At 40.2% G+C, this 26237-nt stretch overlaps 1 protein-coding gene across 1 annotated transcript in view; it reads left to right on the plus strand.

The window, feature by feature from the left end:
• Positions 1-26237, plus strand: part of MAP4K5 (mitogen-activated protein kinase kinase kinase kinase 5) — a 97663-nt gene that overhangs the window by 55055 nt on the left and 16371 nt on the right. The window contains exons 6-24 of the mRNA XM_087728781.1: positions 1013-1068; positions 3489-3536; positions 3765-3807; positions 6590-6662; positions 8483-8614; positions 8735-8797; positions 9072-9153; positions 10587-10703; positions 11832-11910; positions 13127-13185; positions 14590-14657; positions 17561-17605; positions 18932-18974; positions 19659-19857; positions 21004-21101; positions 22572-22613; positions 23848-23932; positions 24035-24114; positions 26060-26120. Of these exons, the coding sequence (XP_087584907.1) occupies positions 1013-1068; positions 3489-3536; positions 3765-3807; positions 6590-6662; positions 8483-8614; positions 8735-8797; positions 9072-9153; positions 10587-10703; positions 11832-11910; positions 13127-13185; positions 14590-14657; positions 17561-17605; positions 18932-18974; positions 19659-19857; positions 21004-21101; positions 22572-22613; positions 23848-23932; positions 24035-24114; positions 26060-26120 (1473 nt within the window). The remainder of the gene's footprint in view (positions 1-1012; positions 1069-3488; positions 3537-3764; positions 3808-6589; positions 6663-8482; positions 8615-8734; positions 8798-9071; positions 9154-10586; positions 10704-11831; positions 11911-13126; positions 13186-14589; positions 14658-17560; positions 17606-18931; positions 18975-19658; positions 19858-21003; positions 21102-22571; positions 22614-23847; positions 23933-24034; positions 24115-26059; positions 26121-26237) is intronic.

Below are 26237 nucleotides of genomic sequence, written 5' to 3' on the forward strand. Positions count from 1 at the left end.
GTTACATAAGTGTATTAAAAACATTAACATTAATCACAATTTGCGTCAGTCTTAACAGCAAGCCTCTCAATTGTTTGAAAATTCTTCCAGCTGATGCTTACATGTCACCCTAAGTGATAGTTATATATAACCTAGTGGTAGTTTTCTAATCCCGTTCCAATCAGTACGGTTGGAATGGGGCCGGCAGTGTCCCCATGGACACGTGCAATGCGCATGGACACATGAGCAGCATGCGCATGCATTCTAGCACCTCCGCGATGCTCCACAATGCTCCAGCTGCTCCGCGGAGCGTCGTGCAAGTGCTATACGTGCCATGCATGTGCGTGGCAGCGCAGAAGCTTTAAAACAGAGGTAACAAGCGTGGGCGGATGAGCCCTCTGGAGCACCTTATTGGAACGATATCCGGTGCTCCGGGCTTGCTCCGGTACACCCATACCGGGGCATACCACCGGCAACCCATCACTGATATAGCCAGACTTAGCATCTGCAAAACCAACAAACAAATGACAAAAATTAGTTGTTATTTGCCACAATAATTCTAGTTTGGGACCTAAACACAGAGAGGCAGAGAACAACATGTATTTCTGGGGAAGGCTTCCATAATTGGGATAGCATTACAGAGAATAGTCTACCCAAGGCAGTTGTCTTCTTGGCACATGAACATGCCTGTGGGAAGATCTCAGGGTATAGAAAGGGTCTTCATCATGAAAGCAGTTCTTCATCATGAAAGCAGGACATTTAAATGTGTTTGATACCAGAAATAACAAAGGGGATGTTATCACAGCTGTATATGCATCCAAATCCATGGGGCAAGCCACTCTGAAAATTTGAGTGTCATGCTTGGATGAATTTGTGGCCTAATCTTTTGTGATTTTTATTTCTTGGTGCACCACATCCACTACAAGTAATGTGGGGTTGTTCTTTGGCTTGTTTGATGCTTTAGTTAGATTTAATTTAATCAGGAATTCGCTGCTGCATATTTCAGCATTTGTAAATTTACTTTTCCTTTCAGTGACGGGACCTCTGTCAGAGTTACAGATTGCGTATGTTTGCAGAGAGACGTTGCAGGTAATGAATTGTCTCAGGACACCAAGTCACTTCCTTGGCCTGAGCTGTGATTTACACTGGGGTGGGGGAATACAGTTCATACTCCATCAGCTATTGCTCTGTGTTTATTGAAAGCAAAACAGGTATTTTGCATTTGAGGTACTGTATCTCTACGCATCTCAAAGCAAATAGTAGCTTTTAAAGTGACACCTTAAATCCCGCAACCACTGCTTCTTAATGTCCATGTGAAACAGTGAAATGAGGGAACACCCACAGGGATAAGGTCATAACAATGAGGATAAAGCTTAATATTTCTGTGTTTCTGCCTAGTTAGCTAAACAGTATTGGTGTAGTTTCAGTTTCTAGAAATTCCAGTTCAAAAGATGTTCACCTGAAAAGAATGAGAAAATTTTATGGTTTAAAAGACATTTTGTTTGTTTATTTGTTTGTTTATTAACATTTGTAGGCCGCCCTTTTCCCTGAGGGGACTCAGGGCGGCTCACATAAAAATCAGGAAGGGGAATACAAACAATGACGTAGACACATATAATAAAAAATAATAAGCAACATTCATTCATCATTCGGGAGGGGCGGCTATCTTTGTCCCCAGGCCTGACGGGCTAGCCACATTTAGACATTGGGGAAAATGTATTTATGGTAACTTATTCTATTTTTCCATTAAACTGTTCAATAAGATTGTTACATAGATAAGAGTCAGAACAATTAGGTGCATTAAGAATTAGGAGGTGCCTTGTGGCAAGGGAAGCCCCTGGGAAGCTCCGTGCAGGCCGGGCAGAAGCATTTTCCTTTTCTGGGGGCTGAAAATCCTGCTTGGATTTTGGCAGGGAGAATTTTCAGCTCCTGGGTGGAGAAACACACATGGCCTGTGCCGGGCCTCTCGGGGTCTTCCCGCCCCCCCTCTCCCCGATGAGCACCTTACAGTTCTTACCTCGGATTCTGTCCATTTAACAGTCTGCAAGATTGTTTAAAAACCAGAACTGGGAGTGCTGAGATTGTGGTCATTGAATGAAACAGTCACATGATGTCTTGCTTAGTAATTGTTTCACTCAACAACTGAGATTCCGGTCCCAATTGTAACGTTTAGACAAAGGACTACCTGTACATCAATTGTATTAGGACTATATTTAACATGAAGTTTTGGCACTTAGTGTAACAATATTCAGAACTTATTGTAACAACTTATCTGCAACAAATATGCAGCTGGACCTTCTATGCTACCATGTAGACATTTCTTATGCTGGTAACTAATGGATAGCAACCACTTAGTCATAAACACTTGGATTGAACAATTTCTTCCTACCCAAGAATGTGTAATGGCTAATTTCCAAATAATCATACTATGCCACATTTTTCTACAGCCATTTGCTAAGCAAATAAGTTTCAATTATTTTCATTTTGGGGCCAGTCTTAGTGCAATTGTTCTCAACATCAGATTCCTTTCTTTGTTATCAAAAGCTTTGCATATCTTATTAATACCAATTTAGAAGTAACCCTTTTCCTCGAGATTCTTGAGTAGCCTTTTCCACTAACCTTTATAGTTATTTAATTTGTCTTTTCCCTTTATCAAACCAATTAATCTGTGGAACAACTTGTCTTCAGAAGTCGTGGGTGCTCCATCACTGGAAGTTTTTAAAAAGCGTTTGCACAGCCATTTGTCTGGAATGGTATAGGGCAGTGATGGTGAATCTTTTCGGCACCACGCATGCTCGTCTGAGCCGCAACCCAGAAGAGGAGCTGCCCAGGGTGCATGCGTGCACCGGAAAATGAACTTGTGATTTCTGGCACGCGCATTCAGGCTGGCCAGCTAGTCTCCTGGTTTCTGGCATGCATGCGCGCACGACAATCAGCTGGTGGCCCACACGCTTGTGCCAGAAAACAAAAGACTAGATCTTCCAGTTTCCGGAACTGCCGCATGCATGAAAGCCCGCTGATTGTCATGCGTGTAAGCGTGCCAGAAACCCAGAAGAGGAACGGGCGACATCACAAGTGCCAAGCAACATGGCTCCGCATGCCATAGGTTCCCCATCATGGGTATAGTGTCTTTTACTTGAGCAGGGGATTGGACTAGATGACCTCCAAAGTCTGTTCCAACTCTGGAATTCTGTAAACCTGCTGCCTTCCACATATGTTGAAAAAGAGTTTCAGCACAACCAACCAATAGGGACAATGACCATATTACTGGGGATAATAGCAAATATAAGACCACCATTATCTCAAGGCACGAAATTACAATTTATCCCTAAAATTGTTAGATACTTAAAATTCATACTTTAGATATTTTTTCTAATTTGCCGGGAGATTTGGCAGTACACATATTTAAATCATCATCATGCCTTATTGTACAGATAGTTTAGGTTTTTTTTTTTTTACATTTAAAGAAATTATATCCTTATACTGTTTCTTTTTCTGATATTTTTCAGGGACTTGCGTATTTGCACATGAAAGGCAAAATGCATCGGGACATTAAGGTATGTGACTCTAAGAAAGATCTTTAGCTTGTGGCCCAGTAGTGAGAGATCTATGATTCAAATGTTGGAGAACGTGCCCAAGATCCTTTATCATATAGAGGTATTGTAGATTGTTAGGAGTTGTATTTTATCAACAGCTAGATAGCCAGTGTTTCTCTATATTTACTCTAAAATAGTTTCTTCAAGATAGTAAATAACCTACACCTTTGAAAACTTTATATATTTTAGGGTGCAAATATTCTGTTGACTGACCACGGAGACATCAAGCTAGGTGGGTGACTTAGCTTTTCTTTCTTTTTTCCTTCCATTCAATCATGTCTGATTCTTAGAGACTGCTTGGATAAGTTCCTATAGTTTACTTGACAAGGTTTTTCAGAAGTGGTTCCCCATTGTCTTCTTCCTAGAGCTGGAAGAAAGAGATTGGCCCAAAGTCATTTTGCTGGTTTTGTGCCTAAGGTGGGAATAGAACTCTTGGAACTGATGCCTTAAACACTCCACCAAAGTGACTCCCGTATAGCTTTCCATAACATAATTATTATTATTCATAGTTCATGAAATATATCATATATAGGCATATATAATATATACATTATAATGCATAATATAATTTCATAATAGCTTCCATAATCTTTTATCATATACTACATATAGAGTTGAATTGCAACTCTATATTTTTTACTATGTCTCTTAAAACTCCTGGCCATTGGCCACATCAGACCATTGACTTATAAGAGATAGCTCAAGTGTTTGGAGGACACCAATTTGGCAAATGCCTATGCCATCTTCAAACAACCCTTCTCTAGCCTTAAAATGGCAGTCCCACAATCATTACAGATCTCATTTGTTTGAAGAATTAAGAGTTAATTAGAGAAAAGGAGGAAGGTGAGTTGTGTAAGTCTCTCTTACCCAAGATACGGAAAAGAAACAAGGCTGCTGAACAATCTGAACCTTTTATAATAGAGTATCACTGTTTTGCAAACAGGAAAAGCTTATGCTTCTATAGTTTCCCTTGAAATATTATAATCATAATCTAGAGGGGGAAAATAATCTTTAATCCACAAAAATGGCTTACAGTTTAAAAATATAAAACATGCAGTCCTTAAAAACAAAATTTAGTAAACAAGTAGATCATTGCAATAAAAAGAATGAAATATAACAAACTGAAGTCTTCAGGGCATAATAAATACAACTTCAGATACAATAGTAGGAAGATAAAAACCTCATAAAAGGCAATAATGGTTAAATCTAGCCAAATATAGAAGACAGTAAAAATTCTTGACTGCTTTTAATCATTGGTTTAGTAGTTTTCTCCTTTACTTTAATGAAAAATGCATTTAGAACTCTCTTATATATGAGATAACGGGGTTTATAAAGTTTTAAAGAAAATCTGATTTCTATTTGTAAGTCTGTAGAATTTGTATTGGGGCTGAATTTTGGGAAACTACGGTTTCATTATAGTCCTTAATCTTAAGAATGTTTATTTCCTTAAAAAGGAAGGTGGCAGATCTCCATTTCATGTATTAGCTGAACTGCCTAAAGTTTACATCTCCTGGTCACAGATGCATAGGAGTAGGGGTTTTGTTATTTAGTAGCAAAAGAAAATGTATATATTTGAATATACCATATTTTTCAGAATATAAGACGCATCTTTTTCCCTCAAAAAAGAGGCTGAAAATCTGGGTGCATCTTATACACTGAATACATCATTTTTTGCCTCCTGAAACCCTGCCCCCTTCACCAAAATGGCTGTGCATAGCCTCTAGGAAGCTTTTAGAGAGCTCCTGGGGGCTAGGGAGGGCAGAAATGAGCAAAAAAATGGCCTGTTTTTTGCTCACTTTTACCCCACCCAGCCCCCAGGAGCACTCTGTAAGCTTCCTAAAGGCTATCCATACTCTTTTTTTTTAACAAAAAATGAGTCCGTTTTTGCGAAAAATGCACCTTTTTTGCTCGTTATTGCCCCCACCCCCCCACCCCTTTGAGCACTCTGCAAATCCCCTAAAGGCTATTCATGCCTTTTTTGGGCGGGGGAAATGGGCGCGTTTTCGCGAGGTTTGCAGAGTGCAAAAACTTTTTTTTAATTTGCCTCTTCAAAACCTTGGTGCACGTCTTGTACTCTGAAAAACACAGTATACAGAATCACCCTTTTTATTACTTCATAGCTACCATGAATCTTGGTAATGAATGCTGGCCATAAAGGGGAATCCTAGAATATTGGTTCAGTTCTCCAATTTATATGGTTTTTTCCCCATTTTACAAGACAGAACAAAACAACAGCGTAATTTTAGCCATTTAGAAACTTCGATGGAGGATAAATTTAAGTCAAGATCTGCCATACTGATTTATAATTGAGGCCCTTGCCAACAAAATTGTGTGGTGGGTAAGGCTTTAATTGATGATTATGTTCCATTAACATACTTAAATAATATTGACTCTCAGTAGCCACATAATCTTTTTTCCATGCCAAGGCTTTCTCTCACAACAATCTGAATTTAAGCTCTAAAATGCTTGTAGTGATAATGGAAAACTGAATGTGAGATGTTGTGATGTTCTGGAAGCAAGAAAAAAGATGAGAGAAATTTAGCTATATTCCATGTATAGCTAAGACTTAAGAAATTTAAGGTATTGGGACTAAGTGTTATTTTCCTTTAAGCTCACAATCTGTCCCTGATGCAGCAAATATGCTTAATACTTGTTTACTAGGCAATGCACCAAGTTGTGGCAAAATGTGGCAGGTTTCTTATATGGGCCATAATAACCAGAGGTACTGCACTGTCTTAGCAGAACTTGCTTCAATTCCACTATGTCCTATAGTGCTAAATGTCTGTAACGCTATTTCATTTACTTACCAAGATTAATTTTTGTAGCAGTACGAGTAAAGTAAAGTTCTTACTCATGGCACTAGCTCTAGATGAACCCATAAATATTATCTACTTACCTGAAGCATTTGGCATTCATATATCCCTGATGAGAACAAAGCTCTAAATATTTTCTTGGGTATATGCTTGAAAAGGAAGGCAACTTCTAAAAATGTCTTCAATTTTTTCCTTCTGCAGCTGACTTTGGCGTTGCAGCAAAGATAACAGCCACGATTGCAAAGAGGAAGTCATTTATTGGCACCCCTTACTGGTAATAAATTCCTTGGGATTATTTAAACTCGGGCCACTGACCTTGAACCAGGGTTTCCTGACTGTACTATAAAGAATCTGAAATAGAATTGTTCAGCTAAGGTTACACTATGTGGAAAACAGCAGTTTGAAGACTATTATATCCTTCTACAGGCTTCTTGGATAGACAGACTCTATGTGGGATATCTTTGCTAAACACAACTTTGGGTCCACTAAAAAATTCTGGTCAAGCAAGGAAGGTAACATGGAAACAGGAACACATGGACTTTAGGTGCAATAATGTTCACAATCCAGGAAATACGTTGTGGTCTAGTGGATATCTATGAATTTCATTTCATACCCAGCATTGTTCACATGCATAGGCTGCTGATAGAGCAAAAGAAACTGCTCAGAATGAGTTTTGGAATACAAACATTGATGTATAGGTTTATAGTCAATCTACGAACAAGGTGTAATACTGACTTGTGAAATGTGAGAATTGTACCTTACTATAAACAAGTACACATACAGTATATAAACAACAAATCTCCTAGTCTTCATGATAACAGAAGTAGGTTTGAATTTGCTTGCAGAAAGTCTTTACTTATGGAAAAGCTGATCTTATATGCTTTTGAATGGGCCAGATTGTCATTTCTTGAAACTTGAGACTGTCTCCAAAATGATGTCTGTCAAAACTTTCAGTACATTCCACAAGTTCCATGAGTGTTGAATCAATATAAACAGCATTAAGTTGAGGCCTGCACAGCTCGTGACCCATGAAGTAAAAAATGTCTCACATCAGCTCACTCGGAACTTGAGAAACCTGCTTTTAGCTGGCTGGATTTAGGGAACCAGAGACATAACAATGGCAAGCCAAGATGCAGGGCAGGTTCATTTGGCTTTGATGGGTTATAAAAAAGGTAGGCTGTTTCATACGTATCAGACCGCATATATGCATAATGTGCTGCCCAGTGAAGGGTGAAGTCAGGGGTGTCAAACTCAAGGGTTCCACCACAAAAGCGCGTAGGACAAAATCGCGCTCGACAAAAGCGTGCTGTGACGTCATCCACAGCGCGACGAAAAAGTTCGAAAAATGTAAAAATAAAGCGAAAACCTTACCCTAAGCCCCCCAAACCTAACCCTAAACCTAACTCTTAACCTAACCCTAAACCTAACCCTAAACCTAACCGTTAAAGTAACGAAAAACCTAACGCTAACCCTTAACCTAACCCTAACCCTAACGCTAACGCTCTAAAGCTAACCCTAACCCTTAACCTAACCCTAACCCTAAACCTAACCCTTACCTTTATGTGAATCGGCTTGCTTTAATTTAATTTTTATTAATTTTTATTTGAATTTTTCGATCTTTTTCGTCGCGCTGTGATGACGTCAAAGGCGCGATTTTGTCGATCGCGCTTTTGCCGTCCGCGCTTTTGACGGGTCACGAAACTCAAGTCCTGGTAGCCGCCTCTGGCCCATGGGGTACTTAGATCTGACCCTTGGGGCCGCCCTGGAAACAGTGAAGAACTGACCCACAGTTGCTTCTGCCAGAGAAAATGGCCCTCCCGAGCTCTGTTTTTGCTGGCAGAGGGTTGCAGGAAGCTGTGGCAGCCGAAAACGGATTTTGGGAGCCCTTTTTCGCTGGCAAAGTGCTCAGGCTACCACAGGTGCCCCCGACACAAATGACATCGAGCTGGCCACACCCACCCTGGCCCCCAGGGAGTCAAACACAACCCTGATGTGGTCCTCAATGAAATCAAGTTTGACACCCCGATCTAGGTTGTTAGAGAAGGATTGACCTGTTCTTACTCTCTAATATGTAATATTATTTCTCTTGTTAAGGATGGCTCCAGAAGTGGCAGCTGTAGAAAAGAACGGTGGCTACAACCAACTCTGTGACATCTGGGCTGTGGGCATAACATCAATTGAGCTTGGAGAGTTGCAACCACCTATGTTTGACCTTCATCCCATGAGGTCTGTAGTTAAGACAGGACAGCCCTCCCCATTGTAACTGTGCAAGAGTTAAAGCAGGGGAAGAGGATTACCGTACCAGGAAAAATGTATTTTCTAAACATGCCTACTTCTTATTTTCAGGGCTCTCTTTCTAATGTCCAAAAGTAACTTTCAACCTCCAAAGCTAAAAGAAAAAACAAAATGGTGAGTCTTGAGTGGTTTTCTTTTTTTTGGGGGGGGGGGGAGTGGGCTACCAGAAAATAAAATACCAAAGAAAAATCTTTTATTCTGAGGAATGAGACATAAACTGGAGCAAGAATATGAAATGGAATGCTGAAAATTGTTAACCAGCTGGGGAAGACCATAGTTGCTACTTCCATTTATGTCTGCTTGAAACTATTATTTAGTCTGTTATACATTAGTTCTGTGTTAACTACCAATTTTATAAAAAAAATTACACCTTTCATTTGCTTTACAGGTCATCAACATTCCATAATTTTGTCAAAGTAGCACTTACAAAAAATCCAAAGAAGAGGCCAACTGCTGACAGACTTCTGACAGTAAGTATGTTTTTTTTTCCTTTAGTGTGGGTTAACATGAAAGTCTCATCACAACTAATGGAGTAAACATTCAAGCTTTCAGAAGATCAAGAGGCCCTCTGTTTTTGAAAAGATTGTAAAATGTAACTATTAAAAAATGTCAGGCATGCAGAAGTCTCTTGTTTTTATAATAAATATTTTTGAGTTAAGACTGGGTTATACTTAAATTGTGCTTTTTACATGAAATGTTGATGAAATTAGATTTCTTTTGTAACAAAGAAAATTGCCTGGAAATCACAGAAAGAAGCAAACTTCTTATATTAATAGGGACATTATGTAAATTAGAATTGTGTGAAGGTCACTCTTTTGAAGACAGTAAAGTCCAAATTTTGGACAGAGAGGACTGTTAGTTTGAAAGAGGAGTCAAATAGTCTATCTACATTAAGATTGAACAGTCCTCTTTCAAAAGGGGGGGGGGAGGATATGACACAACCTATCTCCTGTTTACAACACAATCATTTCAGCAGTTCCAAAAAGGTTCCAAATTGTAAAATTGTAAATTTAATGAATTTATATGCTGTCCAATCCCGAAGGACTCCGAGCGGCCTACAAAATACAGGACTAAAAAGATAAAAAGTTAAAAATAGAGAAAGAGAAAGAACAGATTAAAAAAGCAACACATCATACACTCAATCAAGTTGGGGCTGGACCTCATTTGTGAGGTCAACAGCCCAGGGCCTGCCGGAATAGCCAGGTTTTTGTGGCCTTTCGGAAGGCCGAGAGAGTGGGAAGGGTCCGGATCTCTGGGGGTAGATCGTTCCACAGGGCCGGAGCAGCTACAGAGAAGGGCCTCCCCCAAGGAGTCGCCAGCCGGCATTGTCCAGTCGACGGCACCCTGAGGAGGCCCATCCTGTGAGATCTTATCGGCTGTTGGGAGGTATGTGGCAGGAGGCGGTCTCGCAGGCAGTTCCACACCTATTTGCACTATTCAGGTGAACTTGAGAGCACAGATAAACCTCCAAGTGGCCTCAACAACTTTCAGAAATAGTGCAAACAACCACATGACTGCAAGGAATATAAATCCTTCCGTCGTCCACCATTCAATCAGAACTGAAGAAACTTGGTTGAGAAGTGAAATGTATTCAAGGAAAGACATTTCAAAGTCCAGTTGTCCAGTTGTGAAAAAAAACAACTTTAGGACAATTACGGAATGTGTGTAGCAAGACACACACTTAAAGGAAAAACATTATACAATTGATTGCGGGTGGGTTTCTGGTTTGTTGGTTGTTGGTTGAATAGTTTTTTGGTGCATTGAACATGGAATGTTCTCTCTAGGAGTCTTAGTCGCCACTAATTCTTTTTAAGAAAAGAGGCTTTTTAAAAAAAAAATATCTTGCTTTAACTTGCATTACAAATATTTTAGATCTGTTCTCTTATGCTAATATTTTTTTTAGCATAGCTTTGTTGGTCAGCCTGGACTTTCTCGTTCTCTGGCTGTTGAGCTCTTGGACAAAGTGAACAATCCTGATAACCACCCCCACTATACTGAGACAGATGATGATGATTTTGAGGTGAGTTCTTCCTAGCAATTTCCTTGTTTTATTTTGGATGAAATGGTAAAGCTGTGTATCAGCTGTAACACTCATGGCAATGCTAGCGTCTGCACGACACTCGCAATGATGATAGTGTGAGTGGAGGGGAGCTCACACACATGTGTGCGCACTGGCCAGCCACTCACAGAGCCTACTGGCCAACAGGCCACGGCCCGGTAGTGGCCCGCAGCTCATAGGTTGGGGACCCTTGAGCTAGGCAGTTTCATTCTCAGAGGTGGATGGGGGACACTCAGGCAATGGACACCCATGCTGTCTTGGCTACTAGGATGTGCTCATTTTAGGTCTGTCCCTGAAGATGATTTGAAGACTTGAACTGGCATAGAAAGCTACTGTTTATAGGTAGTCTTCAATTTACAATCACAATTGGAACTGAAATATTGGTGGTTGAATGAAGTGGTCATTAAGTGTAACATCATGAGTTGCAGCACACTGTGGTTATAAGTATGGACAGGCTGCCAAGCACCCCAATTTTCATCATGTGTTCACAGGTCGTAGTCCCTTCAGCCCTGTTTTAATTTCAAATGGTCATTGAACGAATGGTAGTAAGACAAGGCTATCTTTAGTTACTTAGAAGAGTGCATAAATTATAGATTATTCAATGTTCAACCATGTCATATTATTAATTAATATCAGATTAGGGACATCAAAAATCTCTGATATGAAATTACCCAATTCTAAGGTCTCTGGCTTTTTTTAAATCTTATTTTTGTCCTGTCCCCTTTCCTGTTTTTTAATCCCTGGTCAATCTGCCAACTTGTGTAGTTGGCAGATTAACATTTAAAAATATAAATGTTGCTTTACATCCCTTACATAAATAAGAATCAGACCATTACAGACAGTGAAATGTCTTAAATAGAAAATATTTTTAAAAGTCTTTCTTTTAAAAATATTTATTTAGAGTTTTTAAATTAAAAATAAATAAAATTATTATGTAAAGCATCATAAAGCCAGGAACTTGAATGAACTCTTGGAAACCACAGGTAGAAAAAAAATCCAGCTGCAAAAACATGTGAGTGTTGCAATTGTGGGGGGAAATCTTTTTAAGTTCAGGAGGTGCTTTGAATGTCTGCTTTTCTAATCCTCTAGCCACACCCTATTATCCGCCACACGATTCGCTCCACCAACAGAAATGTCAGAGCCGAAAGGACAGCATCGGAAATAAATTGTGAGTTTCCAATATGTTTTGAAAGTTGTCACCCCTGTCATGTACTAAATCAAATAGAAATGTTTATCTTTGAAGTAGCCTTTCCTACTAGGTTGGAAGGTCTACAACTCTCGGTATCCTTGGGAAAGGTGTTCTGGGGAATGGAATAAAATATTTTGAACTTATACACTGAATTGAGGGTAGCTCCTTAGATTGTTGTCTAGGACAGGCGTCTCCAACCTTGGCAACTTTAAGCCTTGCTGGCTGGGGAATTCTGGAAGTTGAAGTCCCCCAAGAATAAAGTTGCCAAGGTTGGAGACCCCTGGTCTAGGATCTCCAAGAAAAAAATGGGAAAAAATTCTGTTCCCCAACTTGTATTGCACTTCATTAATCATTCTGGCTTTCCATTGAGCAAAATCTTGGAAAAATAGGCCGAGCAAGATTTGTGCACAGTAAATTCCTTTATGCTTGGTTTGTCATAGCCGAAAGAGGAAGCAGGCCCACTGAAAAGGCTTCATGCAATAGGAACAACCCCTTGCTCTGTGTTTTGACCAAATAATTATCATATTATCACTATTAGCTCAGAAAATTGGTATTTTGACATTTGCCAAAAAAAAAAATCCAACTATTATTAAAATCCACACTATGTAATCATCCACATCCACGTGTACATAAGTATTCTTTGTGGGGGTGTGCACAGAGATGCGTTTTTAAGTCTTGATGTCTGGTGGCCATGCCATTTGCTCCGGAATATTTGCTTTGCAATATTTCCAGTAGTGTTTTGCCACTGTTTCTTTCTAGGACTGAAAGAATCTGACCAGCCTCAAATAATCTGGTAGCTTCATGCCTAAGAGAGGGCTGGAATTCACAGTTCACCCAACTGGTTTACTATTCTGCAACATACTGTTCCATATTTTTTTTTAAAAAAAAGGAAGGAAAAATATCCTGGGGGAAGCCAACAAATCAATTAATATAAAATGATTTATATTTTAATGTGGAACAGTACATTCTAATTTCCTTAGTATTATCATATAAGAAGATGTATCTCTTATTTTAATTATTACTTTAAAGGAGTTTCGATTGACAAAGCTGATATACTTGAGCTTTTGATTGATTGGGTTCTTTTATAACTCTGTGTTTGTGTGTGTATGTGTGTGTGCACACAAGCGTTTGACCTTTTTAAAAACTACAGCGGGAGAATGTTATGTTTAACATTGCAAATATCCATGTTTTGTAGTTGACAAGTTGCAGTTTGAACCACCCTTAAGGAAAGAGACAGAAGCCCGGGATGAAATGGTATGAATTGACTAATTTTTCCTCCCTCTGCTCTCCCTGTAATTTTAATTTTAATTTGCAGTAACTCATTTTGTATATTCCTGATTCTAATAAGCAGTGTATCCTATTACATCTAATCAGGAAATAAAGAAGAGTTAGTAGGATTTATCAGATTAAAGATACACAATTAATATTCTTTTTTATTTTGGTTATTTTATTTCATTTATTTCATAATAATCCTGGCTGGGAAATTCTAGGAGTTGAACCAAATATTTTAAAGATGCTGAGGATAAGAAAGGCTGATATATTCCATAATTGTGGCTGGACTCCCAATTGTGTATCTCATTGCTACTCTGCTAAGGCATCCAGAATTTGAAAGATTAATGGGGTTATCAGTTCTTTCCCCTGAATCTCATTCAGAATAGAGCTGGAAGGGTCCTCGGAGGTTTTCAAGTCCAACCCCCTGCTTAAGCAGGAGACCCTATACCATTTAGCAACAGCCATCCCATCAGTCCCCATTGCTGTTTTTACCTGAATCCCACTGGTCATTAGGCAAGGACCCATCCCAGCCTAAGTCATTCCTAGTTTATTCCTGCACTGAAATTCGTTAAGTTAAGGGATTGTGTCCTCTGCCTGCCTTTGAGCTCCCAACTCCCCTATCTCTCCCTTTCTTTTGCGCTGGTGCAGCTAGGACTTCTCTAGCACCGCACCCAGGACATCTATTTGTGCCCTGTCAAGGGCTTTCTTTCACAAAAAAGCTTGGCACACGAAAAGGGCCCCCGGCTAGAAGGCTTCTTTTGACACAGCTGGGACCTTCTTTCACACACCATTCTTCTTTCACAAAAGAAAACCCTGGGCAGAGCGCAGGAAAAGCCCTGACTATCCCACCACCAAATAAGTTGTTACAAAAGAAGGCTCCGGCCGTTGCAATAGTGGTGTGGTGTAGAGGTATGGCAAGGTCAGGCAGTGGAGGCAGCTGATGGTAATGGGTAGAGGGTTGACAAAAAAGTGGTCGTAAATGCAGATCTTTCCCCGGTGGGACTGAATTTTATGATGACTAAAGTGTTGCAGCAGCTGCAACTTTGTCATAAGTTCCATTGTTCAGTGCCGTCGTAACTTCAAATGGCTGCTGAAAGAATCAATGTAAAATGAGGACTAAAACTATTAGTCTCTACCATTATGGCAGCTATTTTTGGCTAGGTGAGGTCGATGCCTGGCTTGTCCTCCTGATACCTACTATACTTGCCTTGTTGAATTTTCCAGACCAGAATTAAACCAGCCCTGTGTCTAATGTGGGAATTGTTTTGCCTAGGCTGTAACTGTATCTACAAAGCTTCCATTTCAGTTGCAGCAGTGCTGATCTTTGTTTTGGGGGGATTGGGTCCTTTTGGGAAGTCATTCATCTGTGGTTTTATGCATTGGCAGAGAATACCAGCCGGAGCACCCTTTGCTTCACATTGGAGCCCTTTCACTGATGGTGCAGGTTGTGCCAAGTAAGTTTTGCATGGCTTTGTCGTGAATAAATAACGAGGATTTTCATGCTAATCTGGCTATTGAGAGCAAAGTGGGGGGGGAGCAGATATTGGAGACTGTAGGAGACGTTGCTCGGTATGAGTTTGAGAGGACTGGCAAGCTCAGTGTAATAAGAAGGGCAGCTTTTTGAGGGATGTGTCCCTCCTTTACTATTAACCCCCCTGAAAATGAGAATAGTTTGCCATTCAGAAGATTTTCTGTCCCCATCTTCAGCATCATTTATTTACTTAATTGGTTTTGGTGCCATTCAGAGTTGTTCGGAGTCTGGTGGCACCAAAATGAAAAGAAAGGAATTAGCCAATTAATTTTCTGTGTCATAGATAGATGGGTGGGTGGGTGGATCAATGGATGGATAGATAAGAGTGAGGGGGAGGGAGAGAGGGGGGGGAGAGAGAAGGAAAAATCTGTCTGATCTGTGTCCTTCACAAGGGTGGGAGGCGTAGTTGTGGTCCATCATCCTACAGGTTGCCTTGTGATCCAGTCATTTAAGCAACAGGATGCTCGTATCCTTGCTTTCAGTATGGCCAATTTGTCGGAAGTTTGCCTCAACTTGTATTTCTTTGCTCTGAGATTATGAAAATTGGCCTGGAAGCACTTGGTTACTACGGCTGTTGATGCAGTTTGCCCAATTGGAGGTTCTAAAGGATAAGAACTTCAGAAGTATTAATAGTTTTAAAAAATAATTTATTGGGAGAGTATATAAATTGTTTCTCAAACTGGGTTGCATTTTCAACCTCAAGTATATTTAATACAGCTGCTGCTGTCTCTTTAGATCAAAGCTAAGGTATATTAGCCCTTTGGGCATCTTCTTTTATGAGACAGCAATTGTCTTTACACTTAGCCCTGAGTGAGTGAGAAATAATTTTAAATTCCTCATAACATTCTGAGCAATTCATAAGAGATGTTTAGGTACTTGCTGCCATTCTCTTGGATAGCCCAGCCCAGCCTAGTGGGGTTTATGAAAGTAAGTCCAACACTTCTAGATCACACCAAATTGGGGGAGGCTGATATCAGTATTAGTGCACATCTGTATTTTCCTGTAGCCAGAAGGTCTAGTCTAGGAAAGTTGTTGTTTAGAGTAGATCCTAGACAGATCACCTGAGATCTCACAGGTTAAAGGGAGAGCTTTGAGGACCATTAGGTTCCTTTTGTCACCAGGCAAATAGAAAATTACTAGTTCTATGGCAGAAGCAGCTCATCATAGTAACATAATTTTGCCTTGAATTGGGTCTTGCAGCATAACCTCTATTTATGTGGTCATTCTTTCCTTAAGTACATTCTTCTTTTGGCCAGTCCATTACATTACAGTTTTACTATTTTTTTCCATAATTATATTTTTATAATAATTTATAATTTTTTTAGTAAATTTTCAATATTGTAAAAATACTGGCAAATTATTATTTACTAATTATAAAATCACAGTTGATTTTATCACAAAGAGTGAAGAGGGACGCCTTTGGAATTTACCACTTTTGACACAGGGTTTATACCAAAGAAAATACAGGGAAAGCTGGAATACATGTGAATAAACGCATTCCTTTATAGTGCAGCTTTTTTTCTCCCACTGAAGGAAAGGGGCTTTTTAATGCTAGTGGTTTTGAATTTCCCTTTTGGTTTGTAAATACTCATGATATTTTTGTGGCGCCTGATGGCTTTCTCTGATTGCATAGGAGCATTTTTGTCTTTTTAGTTGCTTTGGGCTGGCCTGGCCTGCAGTGACTTCCAGGATCAGGCAACTGATAAAGAAAGCACTTGCGGGAAACAGAAGCTTCTGGGTTTATATCTAGCATTCATTGTTGCTTCGGATGGAATGAATTCTTCAAAGAAACTGAAAGGCCAGGTGTTAACGCATTCATCAGCTGCAGTGATAAAGTAGAATACGAGTGCCCCAAATGTCCAGTTTGGCAAATATAACTTCCACTCCCTTGGAGATCGTGTTCTGCCCAGCAGCATAAACAGGAAATGCTTGGGGTTTTGGAAGCCTGAAATCCTGGATATTGTCACCATCACGCAATAAAAAATGAGCCTTTTTAGTTTTGGCTTCAGAGCAGCTTTTTGCACTCTTGGACTTCACTAGAAAACATGCAGCTTTGATTTATGACTTTATTAGGCTTTGGCTTTTTGTGAAAGGGTCATTTCACTAGCTAGAATTCTGATGTAAACAGAGTTTACTTTAAATCTGAATTTCAGTGAATACAATTTCCAGCAAACATGTTGCTTCTCTTCTGAATTAGTTAAACCATCTCTGAGGGAGGATCGTCAGAACCATAGCAAACTCTTATTAACATTTCCCCCCTAAATTCTTCTGTCCGCGGATATTTTGAGCAAAGCTTTGGTCAATAATGTTTCTTGCTGGAGGTGTAGAGTCAGCTATTAATTGAGACAAGCTTATGATGCCAAGGAAATCATGAACTTGCAAGAGCTCCTTGGGAAGATTGGTGGAGGAAGCTTAATTACAAGTGTTAAATTGGGAGAATTCAGTGTTTTGAAAACTAGCTTGCTACAGCCAGATAACACTCCAAATGCAATTCCTGCAGTTTCTATCCCACACAGAGAGAGTCAGTCCTGGGGAAGGTTGTCATAGACCATTGTTTCTCAACCTTTGAAGCTTGGAAGATAAATTCTGAGCAAAGCTTCCTTTCAGATATAATTGTTATGTGGATCCTGGATTGACACAGAATCTATACCCCTCCCAGGTTTCCTTTATGGGTTATCTTTTTCTATAGAGCAAATTTCTGCCAGCTTGGCCACTTGACCTTCTCAGCTGTCACAGGAATAGATGCCTTTCAGCCGCACTCGCTCAAACTGAACTTTGATTTACAATGTTTTTCTTCCTTTTTAATTTTGTAAACATTTCTTTTAGGGGACATCTTACCAAATTTGGTAATGGCCATGAAGATGCTGAGGAGTAAGTGCTTTCTGACTGACCTTTTTATCTTTACTGCCTGATGCTGTAACTGTTGGCCCAAAAAGGGCTTATGTTTGTTCCACACTGAGAAAGCTACATTATTGGAAATCATGTTGGATGCGGGAAACTCAATCTTGTTCTTCTTACAGCATGGTCTTATAAGATAAAGATTCTCAGGAGAAGAGATGATTCTAGAAGGGGGTTCCACTTCATGGCAGACTCAGTGCAATGACAATTAAGGAATTAGCTGTTCCCTAAGACCACAACTTCACAGATTGCTTAGCCATTGTATTTGAGGAACCCAAAGGTTCTTTTTCCACAGGCAATGGGACTTTCTTCGTTTTTCCTTGAAGATATTTTGCTTCTCATCCAAGGAACTTCTTCACTCCTGTTTGCTTCTTGGATGAGGAAGGAAGGACTGACAAAGAAAATCCATTGGCCTCTTGAAAATGGACCTTGGGGCAACCATAACCTAGTTAACTGAGAATCTCCGTAGATATGTTTGAGAAAGCATGCACAGGTTTTTTTTCCTCCCACAGTGATCTCTGTCATTTTGCAACATTACCTTGCACTGTCTATCAAGATGCAAACAAAACATGCCAAATCTTGTGTGAGCTTCAAGTGGCTCTTGATGTTTAATTCCTAGTTGCTGGGAAAAAAATAAATGACAAATTCAGAGCTATTACTAGTGGAGTTTTTTTAAAATCAATGAAGCAGTTGACCAAATTAATCTTAGTTCAGCCTAGGCAGGTATTGATGTAAGGATTACAGTAGTGTACAACCATTTCTTTCATTTTCCATATAGTCCTATGAGAAATCTATTTGGGACCAGGTCATATTGGACTTGATGGACTGACCTCCTTTGGAGTTACTTAAGTTGAAGCCACTTCTCAGGGATGTTGTAGCTATAGGTTGCACTCACAGATATTGACCTAGATGACTTTTAAAAGTAGAACAATACATGTATAGTAGGATGTAGGCTTGAGGACCATCAGAGAAATTTGAGATAACTTTTCTTGTTTGGGGACCTTGTGCAGGAGGGGGTAGAATTGAAGTATTCTCAGGTATATGATATAGCCCCATTTACGAAGGGGAAAGAAATCTCAGAGGGGTAATCTTTGTGTATTTTTATTTTGCTGATCATCAGTACTGTTGGCTTGCTTACTTACAAATAATTCCATCTGAAAGAAAGAAGCTATCATTGCAAAATTAACCATGCTGGGCAACTAACCAGGTTTTTTTGACATTGCAAGCAATAATGATTTCTTGATAGTAATGCTGCTACCTTATTAGATGGGAATAAACACTTTCGTTGGACTTTTTTAGATCAACGTTGAAAAGAGCTGGACCCCCTCCTCTGCCTCCAAAGGTAATTGCATATCCCTAAGCATGAATCAACAGTTGCACACCAAGGAAGTTTTTTTAGGAACAAGATTTTCTAAAAAGTAGTAAGATTTTAAGTACCATCCATTGTTCACTTTATTGCAATTGGTCACACATTTCCAAGGATTGTTTCTCTAGTGTTTGTTCTCTACCTAGTCACATAGTTTTCATGCTGTTTAATATTACGTGTTCTTTTTCTGGGTAAAATGCTAAACATTGTGGTATTGAAGAGTAACTTAAAGGTATGGTGTAGAGGTTCTGTTCATTCTGTTCACACCATACCTTTGGAATGAACTCCCCGCGGAGATTCGGACCCTCACCTCTCTCCAGGCCTTCCAGAAAGCCGTCAAAACCTGGCTGTGCCGGCAGGCCTGGGGTTGATGAGTTCCCCTCCCCTCTCGACTTGTATGGCTGTATGACTCTTGTGTATTTTAATTACGTGTATTGTGTTTGTATCCCCTTTTCCCCTTTTGAGTTGTTCGCTGCGCTGAGTCCCTCCCGGAGAAGGGCGGTATACAAATAAACTAAATCTTAATCTTAATATGCCGGAGAGGTCATTTTGGAGAAACATCGGGGATAAAGGGAAGCGCAGGCATGGGAAAGAGGGAGCAGGCTAGGTTTGGTCTTCAGGAATAGATAGTAACATTTATGCTTTATGTTTCTGCTTTAGCCTCGATTGGAAGAAATTTTCGTGGATAATGAGAAGTCCCAGACGATCAAGTATTGTCCCGATTTCCAAAATCAAGCCTCACCAGGCCACCGGAGGCAAAGCATACCTGTTTGTGGACCTCAGATGGAACCCTCTGTATTTGGCATCAGCAGCAGTGTCAGCAGCCCTGGTCTCCTCACAGCCAGATACACTGATTTGGGTAACTAACATTGTTCCTTGAATGAGGGTTACTTCTGCCATGCTCAACAGTGTATGCAAAGTTCTCTTAGCTTCATGGTTCATTCATTTTCATCAGGACCTCCCGAAATATGTAAGATGAAACAAATACTAAAGGAGATCTTTGCAGAAAGTTTGCAAATTCAACTTCTGTATGCTCAGATACAGGCTACAACTACCTTGAAAATATTCAGAATGAAAAGAGAGGAAAGGTGGTACTATATCGTTCTCTGTGGTACTTTTGGGTGGATATCTCAATGCATTATTCGTCAGTAGGAATATTTTTACTTCGCCATGTAGTACGCCTTCTTTACATTGCAATGTTTAAAAGAGTTTGCATCGTAATGCAGAAGAACTTAAATTTTAAGTCAGAGTCTTTTAAAATGTGACAGTCAGGTCACAGTATTACTAAATACAAAAACACTTGATTCAACCATAATCACGTGTTCGTAGCTAATTTTCAGGCTTTAGGAGAAGAGCTGGGTGGAAATTTTGTCTTCTACGATTTCTGTCACCCACCCCAAATTTCACTATATGGCATGAAAAAATAAACCCTTGAAAATTCCTTATTCATTTCCCGAGAACAGTAGAATATCAAAAAAACTACTTTTCCTGCAGGCGGAAGCCTCCAAACCTCTCTTTGGTGCCCCTGGAATCCTTTTCATTCATGATAGAAACGATTGGCAGCATGATTACTTCCCACTGAGAAACAGGAGACTCACGAAAACTACAGCATAAGCCATAAAATAGGAATAATGTGTAAAAAATGGAGGAAGGTCTGAAGAAAAAGGAAAAGCCTGATCCTTCCCTCTTTGTATCGTTGCCTTGTATCTCTTGGCCCCAGCAGACTATCAAGGAGGAAAAACGTAGCTTTGCAGAGCAATAGCTGCCACTTCTGGGGCTCATGACTACCATTCAGTTAATCTCCCCATTGACATGAAAATCTTCCTGGGTGATGGGATGCAGATTCCCAGTGGCCCTTTATCCCCTGGAACACTGGTGAATGTTTCACCCTAGCTCTCCAGTCCTGGGACAGAGGGAAGGGTATCATTGTCCTCTGCCCATTAGTCGATTCAGATTATTTTTTCTTCATGTGGGGCTTACTCCTATTTACAATTCGGCTGTTTAGGCAATGGGGACACTGTGACGAAGCATCTTGAGGAAAACGCCGAGGGATTGGGACATATACCGCAGCTGCCACGGAAAAAGGAGAAACGGGAATTCCTGGTGGGCATTTACATCTTTTACTCTGCAGTGTGGACACTTTAATTGCTGTTTGATACCATGAAAAAGCACTTTTGATCACTGGTTCAATCTGTGCTTTCCTGCTCGTCAGTGCTTACAGGGGGACAGGCAAGAAAAAGGAGACAGTTTGGCTTGGTTAAGGCATCAGACTAGAAATTGGGAAACACTGAGTTCTAGGCCCATGTTAAAGCATGAAAGTCGACTGGGTGACTTTAGGCCAGTCCCTCTCTCTTAGCCCGATTCTCCACGTAGGGTGGTTGTTGTGAGGAAAATGGGAGGAGGTAGGAGTACTAAATATGTTCACCACTTGAGTTATATATAAAAATAATAAAAGGTGGGGAGTTTAATACCTAAGGGGGGGGGCACTTGGGTGGGGGAAGAAGTGGCTGAAATGCAAGCAAGGAAAGAATTATTTTTTCCATCCTTGAAAACTCTCTGTTTGCTGTGGCACTCTCCCTTCTGTACACACACACACACACATGTTCCAGAATAGTACAAGATTTGAGAAATCTTTCTCAGCCTGAAATTGTCTGTGAAGGTTATTGGCTGTGTTGATGGGAATTCTGAGAATTGTCATCCTAACTCAGCTGGAAAGTTCTAGGTTGAGAAGATGGTCCAAGTCAATGAGCGGGCCTCTTCTTTCCCAGATATTTAGCACTAGCTACAAATCTGAAGGCCTGGAAAGGAAGCCATGACAAGCAGTGGCACTATCCCTCCTCCACTGATGCATCCCACTCATTCCAGGTTTTAATGGTAACTCTTACCTTTCCTCAACCTATCTTTCCTCCAATCACTGAAGGCAACTTATATAGGGCTCCCCTTCATTTTATCCCCACAGTGACAGTTCTGTAAAGTAAGTGGGACTGAGAGTGGCTGACCCAAAGCCACCCACTGAGGCTTTGGCATTAAGGGGGACTTGAACCCTCCTCTGCTTACATAGCACCTTCATAGCTCTTTCTCCAATTGTTGCAACTCAACATTCCAAAAATCCTGGAAGCCATTTTTTTTAAAAAAAAATCCATTTACTAACAAATATTTTACTTTAGTGAAAATATTTTAAATAAATGCTTAAAAGAATATTCCATTTAGCATGCTCTAGCAAGCAGCAGTTCACTAAGGCTCAAATTAAACCCTTCAAAAACATTCACAGATCATACTTTTCCGGAGGATAAAAGCAATTTGCCTGGCACGAGAATCTCTCTGTAAGGAGGAATTCTGCCAAGAAAACACTTTCATTGTTGACATATACCAAACATAAAAGCACCCTAAGAGTGCCTATCTTGGCAGAATATCCTAATACACATGCAAATTTATCTATTAAGCAATCCCATAAATAAAAGGTCAGAACATTCTGATTCATTCATTGACAGTATTTTTTTCCCGCCTACTAAGGCATGTTAGAAATATTTCAGATTGAATTCAAATTTGGCCTTTTGCTATTATTCTTGACAGAAGCCAGCGATCAATGGCCTTCCACCAACGCCAAAAGTGCTGGTAAGTTAAATTGAAGGTGTGTTGATATTGTTCTGCTGTTAAATTTTTAACTTTGTTTCATGTACACCCTTTCCCCCCCAGTACAAATTGTTTTCTTCCCATCCTTTGGCTCCTAGCCTCCATCCTTCTCTTAATGAGCATGGAATTTTTCAAAAAGGTGTATGCCCTCACCTGTGCTCCAGTGATGGGATTCAATTTTTTTTTATACTGCCGGTTCTGTGGGCGTGGCAGGGGAAGGTTACTGCAAAATCCCCATTCCCTCTCGATCAGCTGGAGCTCGGGAGGCAGAGAATATATGGGGGCGGCAGCCAGTCAGAGGTGGTATTTACCGGTTCTCCAAACTACTCAAAATTTCTGCTACCGGTTCTTCATAACTTGTCAGAACCTGCTGAATACCACCTCTGCCCTGCTCATTTTTGTGATTGGGGATCATGCATAAGAGTGAAGGTTGTGAGACTTTGGCCCAGGAGTGAAATCCAGCAGGTTCTGACAGGTTCTGGAGAACTGGTAGTGGAAATTTCGAGTTCAGAGAACCAGCAAATGCCACCTCTGGCTGGCCCCAGAGTGGGGTGGGAATTGACATTTTGCAGTATCCTTCCCCTGGAGTGGGATGGGAATGGAGATTTTGCAGTATTCTTTCCCTGCCATGCCCACCAAGCCACACTCACCAAGCCACAGAACCAATAGTAAAAAAAAATTGAATTTCACCCCTTCTTTGGTCTCACCGTGAGATCTTAACTGGCTAATGGAACAAATCCATCTCTTAAACTAGAACTAATATAGATAAAGCTTTCGTGTCTTTTATGGGGCCACTGAAACAAGTATTTAAAAATAGAAGCTAACTAACCCTCATCATTGTTCCATGCCTTTCCAAATTACAATTTTTTTTTGGGGGGGGGGGGGGTTAGATAGAAACAGACATCCTCCCATTACAAAGGAATTGTTAGATATAAAATCTCTGCATGATATTGAAGTTCCACACAGTAGTTCAGGATTCATTCCATTTTTTTTATTTCTCTCACTTCAGAGATTGACTGGCCATTGTTTATACCAGTTGAAGGTAGTAATAATGGTCAGAACAACAGAATAACAAGAGTTAGAAGGGACCTTGGAGGTCTTCTAGTCCAAACCCTGCTCATGCAGGAAAACCTATACCAATCTAGACAAATGGAAGGAATAGGAACTTCTCATGTTGTTAAATTGGAATGTATTTTGTTTACTAATGCTATTCTAGATGGGAGCGTGCTTTTCAAAAGTATTTGATGGCTGCCCTTTGAAGATCAATTGTGCCACATCATGGATACACCCGGACACCAAAGGTAAAAAGTTGATTTATATGTGCAAATTTGAGATCCTTTGTTACTTTCATTTTTTTCCCAACTTGTGAGGCTAAATCAGTTTGTCTTTCCATTGTATTACAGATCAGTATATTATATTTGGGACTGAAGAGGGTATTTACACGCTGAATCTCAATGAGCTGCATGAAGCAACCATGGAGCAGGTAAGTGCTATGGAGGGAGAGACTCGGGTAAAAAGTGCTGCTTGTTTCTCAAGTGGGAAATTAAGAATGTCATGGATGTGGGCAAGCAGGCTGGGTGGTATTTTGTATCACTTCTCTGTGGTAGTTTGGGATTTGTTTTGGATTGAAGAAGAAATGTTTTTCCTATCCTCTAGACCATGGGTGTCAAAATCAATTTCATTGAGGGCTGCATCAGGATTGTATTTGACCTTGGGTGGGTGGGTGGCCAAGGTGGGCATGGCCAGCTTGACATCACTTGTGTCGGTGGTACCTGTGGTAGCCCTAGCGCTCTGCCAGTGAAAACAGGCTCCCAGCTCCATTTTTGGCTATGATGGCCTCCTGCAACCTTCTGCTAGCAAAAACGGAGCTTGGGAGGACTGTACGTTCCATTTTCGCTGGCAGAGGCACCACAAGTCGGTCCTTTGCATTTCCAGGCTGGCCCCACAGACCAGATCTAAGCAACCTGTGGGACGGATCCTGCCCCCAGGCCTTGAGTTTGATACCCCTGTTCTAGACTGTTGTACATTCAGCAAAGGGTCAGAGATACTTTTTCAGCTTTGCAGTCATCTGAACCAAAATGTGTGACATAGGCAAAGATAATTCAGAAATTGCCATTGTTTCTAGCATGTCTACAAAGGGAGAATCCAAAAGGTCAGGAGAGCACATGATGGAAGCTCCGCCCCATATTTATATGTGTCTCATACACACACCCAACACACAGAATTCAGCTGGCTTGTCCGAGGTGACTGGTGGACTCTGTTGGGGCTTAGAATTTTTCCAGAGGATCCACCAGGCACTTTGGCAGAGGCCTTGGCTGCATAGGCATGTGGCCTGGCCCAGATTGCTCCTATGTGGCTCTGGTCCCAGGCCCAGGGTTGATGTTTATTTGTTCAGTGGCCCCTGTTTTGTTTTGCTGTTTTGGTATTAATTATTTTAGTCTGGGCTGCTTGTGATTCAATATTTTTAGCTGTTTCTATGTTTCCCCTGGTTTTGTATGCCACCCCAAGTCTACTGGAGTAAGGTAGCCAATGAATTTAAACAATAATAATAATAATAATAATAATAATAAAGATATGGGGCTTTGTTTGGACATGCATACATCTTGACTTCTCTCACCCCTCCTTGTGGCTGCTGCTGAATTAGATCGAAGATGTTAGTTGTGACCAAAGGAAAAATATATGAAAAGCATAGGCAGTAATTATACAATGTCATACTGCATTTGATGCAATTTGATATTTAGTTCTAATTAAATTAAACAAAAAGTTACATATTTTTCTGGATCCCTCCACTTTTTAGAATGTGGCCTCACTTAAGATCCATAATATTCTAGACCTGAAAAAGATTTGCATATGATTGAACTAAATCTATTTTTCTAAGGAAAATGCATCTCTTCTCTAAGTGCGGTGTGATTGGAAAGTACTCTTGATTGCTTTACCAATTGTTCCTAATATTTTTAATCTACCACAATTTTCTTTTATTGTTCCTGCTTTTTCAGCCTCTTTGATTTGGGGTCCCTGGTATTCAATTTTGCAATATGAATTATGAGTTATCTTAAAACCTCTGGAGGGAGGTAGATAGAGATAAACATATGGATGAAAAGTATTGAAATGTGAGTGGCATGGAATTCTGAAATGGTATTGACAAAGCAAATATTTGATAAATGCTTTTATTTATCTAGCAATAAATGTCGTTGAATACAAAGGGATTACCTCCAAGTAATACTGCTCCAAATTATCCACAGTGGTATTGATATTAGATCAGGTTGAAGAGAGTTGAAGGTCTCCCTGTGTGTTTGCATTCTGGGTAACCATAAAGGATAATTTTGTTTGCCCAAGAATTGTATTTCCTGGAATTCAAAGAGCTCTAGAATCAAATTGCCTTTTCCCCCAATTTCACCATTGAAGCTTTTTCTACTCCTTTTTCTTAGTTGTTCCCACGGCGGTGCACATGGCTGTATGTTATCAACAACACTTTAATGTCACTCTCAGGTATGTATATTGCTGAAGAAATGTCTCAAAAAGAGACGGGGGTGGAAAGTTTCAGTGTACTGAATTTAAACTTTTGGTAAATCTGTGAAAATCATCTCTCTTTAATTTTTTCCCTTT

Source organism: Thamnophis sirtalis, unplaced genomic scaffold (assembly GCF_051295495.1).
Source record: "Thamnophis sirtalis isolate CommonGarterSnake01/CBP01778 unplaced genomic scaffold, rThaSir2_p1.2 scaffold_1, whole genome shotgun sequence".
NCBI classification, from domain to species: Eukaryota; Metazoa; Chordata; class Lepidosauria; order Squamata; family Natricidae; genus Thamnophis; species Thamnophis sirtalis.